This window comes from Fonsecaea nubica, assembly GCF_001646965.1.
Source record: "Fonsecaea nubica strain CBS 269.64 chromosome Unknown Scaff127, whole genome shotgun sequence".
NCBI lineage: Eukaryota > Fungi > Ascomycota > Eurotiomycetes > Chaetothyriales > Herpotrichiellaceae > Fonsecaea > Fonsecaea nubica.
The window spans coordinates 64,460-73,902 of NW_019173800.1; the positions used below are offsets into that span (position 1 = coordinate 64,460).

The 9,443-nt window shown below is 53.6% G+C and overlaps 1 protein-coding gene across 1 annotated transcript; it reads left to right on the forward strand.

Annotated features, from left to right (window-relative positions):
* Nucleotides 1–1,615: 1,615 nt before the first annotated feature.
* AYO20_10954 (hypothetical protein) lies at nt 1,616–2,358 on the forward strand (the record flags this gene model as incomplete). The annotated part of the gene is made up of 2 exons (XM_022649209.1): nt 1,616–1,811; nt 2,033–2,358. The coding sequence occupies 2 exons, from the start codon at nt 1,616–1,618 to the stop codon at nt 2,356–2,358; spliced, it is 522 nt and encodes a 173-aa protein (XP_022494829.1).
* Between the last annotated feature and the right edge of the window lie 7,085 nt (nt 2,359–9,443).

Sequence of the window (9,443 nt, forward strand, 5' to 3'; positions counted from 1 at the left end):
GCCGAGTCGTGCTGCGGGCCTGACCGAGACAGACGGGACAGGCGGAGCAGGGATGACATTCGACAATGCCCGGTGGTTCTTCTTTGCTCTTGTTGATCAGGTGGCGCAACGAATATGGATGTCTCCATGACTATCAAATCTTGTGCCATTCCTCCCAGGTGGACGAGGCACCCATATCTGAGCCCTCTCGACAGACTATACAACAAGGACATTGTTCCAGCGAGGTTTGCAATACTCCGGGGTACAGGATTGGCGACATTCGGTACTGGTTGTTTCCGTGGTCGAGTATGATCCAGGCCATGTTAAAGGTGTGTTTCGGCTTCTCTGCCTCTCCCTCGACACAGCGGGATTATGGCGGCATGGGTTTGTTGACTGAGCGGCGCCGACACGACGTCAATTACGTCAATTATCAAAGACCATGGTAAAACCACGCACTGTCTGCCTCGGAAAAGTGCGCTGGTCTCACGGGATAGAAGCGAAGTAGCCAGGACGAAAGCAAGGCCAACTGGGACCAGAAACCATTCTTGCTATTCCTGACCTCGCTGCCACCTGTTTGTGTAGCCAATCTTGGTGTTGATCTCTCTAGTTCTCCTGTAAATCAGGTAGAAAACCTTGTTGCCTGGCCTGAACTGGCTTCATCGTTCGCTTGCGGGCACGTTTACCTCGGCCAAAACGCTGGCGGCGCCGTTGACGCTGACAGGACTAGTTCAGGCGAGGTCTCATGCGAAGGACGGCGGCGGCGGCCGTGGCCGTTCAGGTGTCCCTAGGGGGTAGATTTCCGTTGATGGTGATTACACATCTCAAAGAATACGACTTCAGCTTTAAACCCTTCGTGGGAGGAACAAGCCATCGGCGGAGCATACCGTCTGGGCCACAAGAAACCAGCGTTTGTGTACCGCCTCCTCGCTGGAGGGACGTTCGAAGACGTCGTCCGATATCGATGGGAAGAAAGGCGCCGATACTTGGAGTAAGGATTCTTGCGGGAAGACAGCCCTTGAATGCGCTGAACTCTGCAAGCGTCAGAAGGTGGTCGACTTCCTTGGCTGCACCTGGACGAAAAAAATCTTTTGGGGGACTTTCCTTTGTTGCACCTCGACGAAAAAACTTTTTAGGGGTCTTTCTCTAGTAAAAGCACAACGAAAAAATTTTTAGGGGTTCTTTTTTAGACTAAAATACGACGAAAAAGTTTTGGACGGTACTTTTAGAGGACTTTTAACTATATCCCGATAAAAAAACCTTTATAAGAGTTTAGAAAGAGTTCGTACTATATAGGTAAGCCTATCTTAGAGGTAATAGAGCGTAGGTACCGCTAGTAGAAAGTAGCGTAGACCGACCGGTAGGAATCCTAAACCTAAGTAGGAACACGTCCGTATGACTGACGACAGGAAGCACGAGGGTGGCTTCGTCGTGTCGCCTATCCCCTACCGGGCTGCTACGAGGGCGTGATTATGATCGATGGCCATTCCTTGTATGGATCGTTGCTGAAGTATTTATAGATATTTCGTGGATAGGTGCGTGGTCTACGCCGACGTTCGAGGCCTTGGAGGTAAAGACGAACGTGTCCCATCGGTGTGAACGTGGAGAGGCTCGAGCGCGAGAAAAGGTGGTCTGGAACATGGACAGGGGCGTCATCGACATGAGGACCAAGCACTCGTCCATCTCCGTCATCCAGGGCGAGGACACGGACCGGGGGCGCGATTATACCCAGGCTCATCGACGTGAGGACGTACGCGAAGGAGCAGGCCGTCATGTCCCCGGTGGAGAGTCGAGAGCGGCAGTACAGTACTGGATGAGCCTGGCCCAGTGCTACAGTTAGCATCTCCGGGGGCCACCGGCGGCAGGCACAGCATACTCTCCTCGAGGGTGTGCGCGGAAGCGATGACGTGCGCGGCTAGGTACTACACCAGGAAGTCCAGGGAGGAGTACATGAATGAGGGCGCTGAGCTGAAGCGGGCCATCGACGACAGCCTCATCGGCACCCCGTTCGAGAACGTCAAGGCAGACATTTGTGGTTGATGCTGACAATGAACAGAAAGAAGTAGTCGACTGTGGATTGGGAACAACCAGGTGGAGACGAAGGGCAAGGTCTTGAAGGCGCTGGAGGACAATATGCTGGTGATGGAGAAGAAGGTCGACTGCCAGCCGCCACTACGTGTACAGGTCCGTGAGAGCAGGGGGTACGTCCCCACTCTGGTCGACATGGGAGTCAGCGTCTCGGACGTGGACAAGTCTGTAAGGGGAGAGGATAGCGGGCTCGATCAGCCCGATCCTCGAGGCGGCCGATATGGGCTCGGTCAGGGGTCTGATATCCTCGTTCAAACGTGGGCGTCAGGCTGCCGCAGGAACACGAACAGGTAGCGAACGTCGTCGAGTTGTTGGTCAAAAATCATCATGGCGTACATACACGAGCTCGCGTGGGTGGAGCTAACGCGGTGAGCGACAGCGCCACGACCGTGGTCCCATTGGTAGACTCGGTCTTTTTTTTTTCGTGGGTGCGACTGGAATGATGTCCATGTACGTGTCGGCGTGGGCGTGGACGGTCTCGGTCAGGTCCATGAGGTCGATCACCTTCTCGGCTCTTCTTCTGTCGTTGCGCTCGACCATCATCTTGACCAAGTGCGAACACACATCCGTGAACATCCTGTCCTCCGAGTCGATGTATGTGTCGTTGACCACCGTCGATGCTCGAGCCGCTGTCCGTGCTGACGTCGCTGTACACGTCGCTGACCGCGTCGGCGCACGTATTGACGGCCATCTCCCTGTTCGTGGCGAGTCATGCACATAGACGGATGTCTGTCCAAATACACGCACCTGTCGTAGAACGCGCGTATCTTCCTGTTCGTTCGCCTTCTCGAAGCAAGCCGTGTTGTCGTTCGAGGTGTCGTTGTGACCCTCGCCGTCGTACCTGTACGTGGTCGTGCGTACAACGATCAGCGGGCTATCAGCCATAAAATATTAGGTATTGACCATTGAACCATCATGGATCATCGGAATGTCATGGATCTTATATCAGGTATCAATTAGCCAAGGGAGAACTTGGTTCATACTGTGTAAGTATAGCCAGCGTAAGCAGAAGGTCAGGACTGACCTCAAACGCTGCACCTTCAAAACGAACTTCATTTGGATTGCCTTGAAATTGTACAGAACCGGCAATTTATGCGCCGAGATATCGTGTCGACCCCTTTTCGGAGTCGCATAACGCACATGCAGACCATACATACCCGCGACGCCGACGCCCGACAGGCCCGCAACGACGGTGACACCCTTCCCGATGCCGAGATCGAGGTACATTGAGCGGGAGAACTGCACGAAGCCCGCGGCCAGCCGGGAGCGGCCAAAGTCGTTCGCGGCGATCACCGAGGCCACGTACTTCGAGTACGACAGCGCGATATAGCAGATGATGCTCTGGAACATGCAGAAGCTGCCGGCGGCCCAGACGTTGATGCCGATCGTGGGCGCGATCTAATGTACGTCCGCGCGCCGTCCAGGCAAACAACAGCAGACCGATCGGGGAGCCCCACACGCCCGCCAGGCCTGGCCAGAGCCATTCTTCCTGGACGGAGCTGGATAGAAATCAGAGGTGAAGCTTGCGGCCGTAACTTGGACGCCCAGGAGAGACAATTTTGGGGTCTGCAACGACGGGGCATGGTGGTCAGCCTGAAATCGAGGAGAGGAGGGGAAGTAGAGTATACGGCTAGTAGTTCCTTGCAGGTCTACGACTTCCCGACTCTCCGGGGATCAAAGCCAGCGTCGATGTTGCGACGCGGAGCGGATGAAGGAGCCCGACAGTTCCAGTCCAGCTCACGATGCGTGGCCGACGGCCTCATCTTCGCGGTTTGGTCGATCAAGGAGATGTCCTCGCCGAGTTCCACAACCTGACCGGCTTCCTTTGGCGCAGTCTATTGGCGACTTTGCGGAAACGACGAATGTGACTTGCGGGTACGAGGAGAAAGACGAGACTCAGAGTCAAGAGCGATGCGTTCTGCAGCGCGTGAGCAAGCAGTTGCCAATTCCACCAGAGTTTGATCAATTGTGTCCTGGATGTCGGCGGTCGATACCCCGACGGGTCGTGTCGCCCTAGTAGCCGGGCATCTTCCACTGATAAAAGGGGAGATGAACTGTTTGTCGTCCTCTTGCTACCGTAACTTCTCCGTACCATCTCGCATGCTGCAGGTTGTCGCAATCATAAATTCCGTCGGGCTTGAACGTGTTGGTGAGGCGGAAAGAGGATCGGTCAGATGTGGTTGCCTGCCAGCTTTTTGACATTGTTTAGATGTTACTCTGTCAGAGCGAAGAATGGATGTGGTCGAGAAGCGCCGATATGTAAGGGATACGGGAAGATCCGATCCAATTGATAGCCCAATGCCAGACAACAAGCCAGAGTGCAACACGCACTCCCAGTCCCCGGATCCTCAATGCCGTGAGAAATCATCCTTGCTTGAATGTCGTGGATAGCTGGTTCTCCAGGCTGTTGGAGGGACTGGGTGTCTTTCGGCTGGTCACAACGTCAGAGTTTGGAAGGAGCTGCAGCCGATATGGGTAAAGAAGAAAGAACGGTCGCGTAATTATTTTGTTTTATTTGTCCAAGCGCGGTAGACTCAACAGGTACTCGACAATCTGCGTAAACCCCTCAGTGGCCGCCCAAGCCAGCAGAGAACGACCGGCTCGACTTCTCTGATTCACGTCCGCTTTGCCCTTTTCGACCAGGATTTGGATAGCTTCGAGATAAAGGCAATCGGCGAATTGCAAACGTCCTGAAGGAAGCAAGGCGTTACCTACTCAGTGCGAAGCACAACTTTTCGTCTCTGGTCCAGGTTCATCGTGAGGAATCGAACAATGCATTGTCTGTGAGGGGCGGACAATCGGCAAGACTGTGGCATCGACGAATGGGCCATTTGTCTCCTGACTATCACAGACGATTATTCCAGACATGTAGTCCTCTACTTCCTCAAGAACAAGGCTCAGGCAGCGATCTGGGTGAAGCATTACGTGGCGAACGCGGCGAACAAGGGAATGCCGGTAGTGGCTGTTCGCCTTGATTACGGAGGTGAATATGAGGGTTCTGAGTTACGAGAATACCTCAAACAGGCCGAAATCTATCAGGAACTAACAGTACCTAACAGCCCTGAGTCAAACGGCGTTGCGGAACGCCTCAATCGCACACGGATGAGCAAGATGAGGTCGATGAGGAAGGACTCAGGATTGCCTGAATATTTATGGGAGAACCTTTTGCAAACCGCCGCTTGTTTGCTCAATCGCAGTCCGAACAGATCGATTAGTTTTGTTACACCCTTTGAGCGGTTCAGTGGTGAACAACCTGATCTGAGTCATTTGCGAATGGTTGGAACTCGTGCCTATGTTCATGTACCAAAGGGGAAGCGCCAGGGTAAGTTTACAGACCGTTCCAAGCCGTGCATCATGCTTGGTTACGGCGCCGCGCCTTCAATCGACTGGGTGTTTGATCCTGAGGAATGCAGAGTGTTCCGTTGAAAGGCCATTATCTTTGATGAAGATCAAAATAGGTGTTTTGCGCCCATTAAAGTCACGGGGGAATACGACACGCATGAGGATATTCAGGATGCACCACTAATTGATTACTCAGGCTTCAGGCGAGAGGAACCGTTGGATTTGTCGCAACTACCTGTGGAACAAGAGCGACAGGTAGTGGTTGAGCTAAAAGAGGCAGTTTACTTGGGACAGTTCCTGCGTGGACGAGGCCGAGAACAGGTCACGCCGACGACGATTTACGGAGATAACCAGCCTGCGTTAGCGCTTGCATAGACGCCGTCCGGACACGGCAGGACCAGGCACGTTGAGTTTCAGTACCATTACACCAGGGAAAAGGTGGAAGACTCAACCGTCCTTCGAACGACGAAGCTATGTTGGAAGCCGCGTTGGCGGATATTCAAAGGGCAAAGAGCAAAACACAGCGGAGCCTTTGCACCTCGACGATGTCAATCCCCCGGGAACATCCCACGGAGACAAAGCTCAATGTGGAAGTTTTACAACGGTCGGCCGGTGTCAGAGGACGGATTCTTCTCTTCGTCGCTGGAATCAGAAATTGTCACTCGGCGAAGAAGGCAGTAATTGCCCCTTTTATTCTGTCTAATCCGTGGGATCTCCATGCCTCAAATCTTGCACCCACCCTCTCAGACCTGCGAATTCGTGGTGCGGTGATGCCGAAAGGTAGATCTTTGAGGCCGCCGGCCGGTCGCCTGCTCTTGATCATTTCATGTCTGGGGGGAATTGGGGCTCAGCTGCTTCTTGCTTGGATTCCAGAAGGTGGAAACTATTGGGCCTGGGTCTTTCCGGTGTGCATTCTGGGTACGATTGGCATTGTATGTCTTCTCGGACCGTGAGACAGGAGTTGTCGATGGTCTTCCGGATACGAGGGTCATTCTGGGGACTGCCGGGCAGGGGGGGCGGTGGCAATGGGGGGAGCTCCCAGGTGAAGAGGCAGCCTGAGCAGCCTGCAGAACGAACAACAACAGAGACCACTCCAACATCGCCGCAGCACCTCACTTTTGACGCGACGGGCCTCCCTTTCACCCCTCTTGCTCCACCCCTCTCTATCCCCAAACCAGATCAACATTCTTGCCAAGAGGGAATGAGATTCACTGTCGAAGAAGATTGTGATATCGCCTCCCCTTTGGGGAGGATGGGAGCCTTGGCCATGAAGAAGATGATGACGATGTCGCGTCCACGGCTTATGCCGCCAGGGAAGCAGAACAAGCAGTAGCTTCCGCACCACGTACGAGTTTGAGACATTGAAATAGCGTTTCAGCGCAGAGACAGGCCAGAGCAGAACTGGGCTCGAAGTGCCTTGATTGAAACAATCGCCACGAGACCGGTCGCGCTGGTTCCGAGAAAGTCCTCGCCATGATTCAAGTCCCTGAGATGGTCCAATCCAGAGCGCACTGTTTCTTTGAGGTCATCTGGTATCCCATAATCCCCCGCCCGACCTGTCCGTCAAACGCTCCTGTTTCGCGAAATACCTGCGCCATTCCTGACACGATTTGTGTGCTCAGCCAAGGCTGGAGAGAGTGGACCGCCTAAATCGACCAAAGAAACAATGCGTGACTAGACTGTCGATGCACGAGGAACGTTACGACTCAATAAACCCTCCATTACCACGATGGCAGCCGAAGTGGACGTTCGGGGCATCTCTGCCTTCTCCTCGCTCCCACCACAGAGTCCGAGCCTCCTCGAGCGCATAAAACTTGGTGCCTGAAACGTCCCTCACCGACATCTAACGTGCAGGACATGGGGAATGATACTGTTGAAGCAGATTGTCCGATGGCTACTAGCCTATATCTCATGAGTGCGGGCCCGCTGGTTATGGTGGTGCGTTGTGGTGGTGTGTTAGGCGGTGTAACCCTCAATTTCTTCCCGGTGCACTCTGGCACGGTTTGCAGGATCAAGGAGGCGTTGGGTAGGAAAGGCATTTACAGCCTTCTCAAGAGGTCCGGCCAGGGTGATCAGGACAGCCTGGCCTAGCACGCCAGGGAGCAGGATTAGCAGCCATTGAAACGTTTCTCAACACCAAGATTGGGGTTTTTTCCACTTGCAACAGCGAGGTCTGGAAGGCGGCGACAAGGTCAGATTGCGAGATTTCTTCAATATTCGATTCGCCAACTGAATAATTTCATTTGTGTGACTACCAGAAATGAGTTGAGTGCCAGCCAAATTCCTGTAAGCAAGGTCTTTATTCGCGTTTCGACATTTTACGTCCTGGCTGTGCTCATTGTAGGCATGCTTGTGGCGAAAGCGACGACCCCCAGACTTGATGATGTGTCGAGCAACTGCTGCGCAAGAGCCCATTCCTCTCGCTTCGGGCCGTGATTTGCAATATCTCCGACCACGGCCGTATGTATGCGGTGTCATACACCCTTTTTGATACCGACGACCTTGTTCCCTGCCGATCGCCTCGACCAGCCTGTCCACCCTGTCCAGCATGTTCGTCTCTCGCGGGAAAGGGTTCCCAGACGCTACGATGTATCACTCTCGAAGCTTTAAAAGGTCAGAGGGCGGGGACGCCGTATTCCCCTTACAAACACTTCAACCCGAAAACGCTCCATCGGAGGAAGCCTATGACCAAGCGGCGAACTCCACCCTTCCAGCAACCCCAAATTTACGTTGGAATGTCAAGGATGGCAGTCATTCAAACTTGACCGCACGGGTTCAGGTTCAAGTACGAGGTGATGGTCTATTCCAAGCTGATTACCAGTGCGTATTATGGGGACAAACATCAGGCTATTCGTACTATCCCGGATGCTCTACTGGATGACGATAGCCGATCAAAAGTCCCCGACAAATTTGCTGTTTTTAGATCACCTTTGCTGCGTGGTGGTGGACGACGTCATCGACAGCCACTCCTCGTACCATACGACTAGCAGTGGGTCTCATTCCAGGTACCTAGTCGTACCATACGACTAGTAGTAGACCTCGCCCTTAGCTCCTACTCGTACCATACGAGCATGCTTTTCGTACCCGTTTACTACCCGTTGGTCCTTTTCTTACCTAGCTCGTACACTGCTGCCTATTCACTACTACTGGTACACTACTGCCTATTTACTACCCGTTAGTCCTTTTGTTGCCGAGAGACTGCCGCTGTTCGTATGGTATAAGGAGCATACTCGTACACTGCTGCCTGTTCACTGCTGCCTGTTCACTGCTGCCTATTTACTACCGCTGGTATACTGCTGCCTGTTCAGAATTCCATCAGAGTCCCTCCCCTCAGTACCTCTCCAAGATTCCCTTCAACTCCACATTTCGGATTATAAGGGTGCGCAGAGTGCTTGGTGGTCCAGGGGTCGCAAAATTCAGATACTCCCGATGCGAATGTCCACGATGCGAATGTCCACGATGCGAATGTCTCTTCCGGCGAAATGAGTTCAAGGTAGAAGATATAGGTCAGAAGGTGAAACCGGCAGAGCACAATGGCCTCATTACGGTGAGGGCTGCAGAGCGACTACGTGTTGGGAGTCGGAAAGACCGATATCACTGGCTAAGGACCATGCAGACCTGTGCCAATGGAGCGCATGCTAACCTCAACTACTTATTCAGACCGGTCGTCGAGATCAACTTGAGATTTGGCGGACTTCCTCCCCCCGACCAGACTAGACCAGACCACACCAGAAGGGAATCAACCCGGGGGTTTCCACGGGTGCGCGCGCAAGAAAGAGCTATGTTTGGGCAGATACGCTAGACACAGACACAGATACAGACACGCGAGGTGTGTAACTCGGTACGTGTATCTGTTGGTATGCACTCGGTACGAGTATGTGCTTAACAAGTGCGGTAGCCGACGAGCTGACGAGCTATGTATGCATGCGTGGTCGCGGACCATGGCTTCATGGACTCATGGTAGACTCACGGTATGCTCACGGCCCTGTGGCCCCCCTCGACGATGTCCCCCTCGTCCATGTCCCCCTCGTCCATGT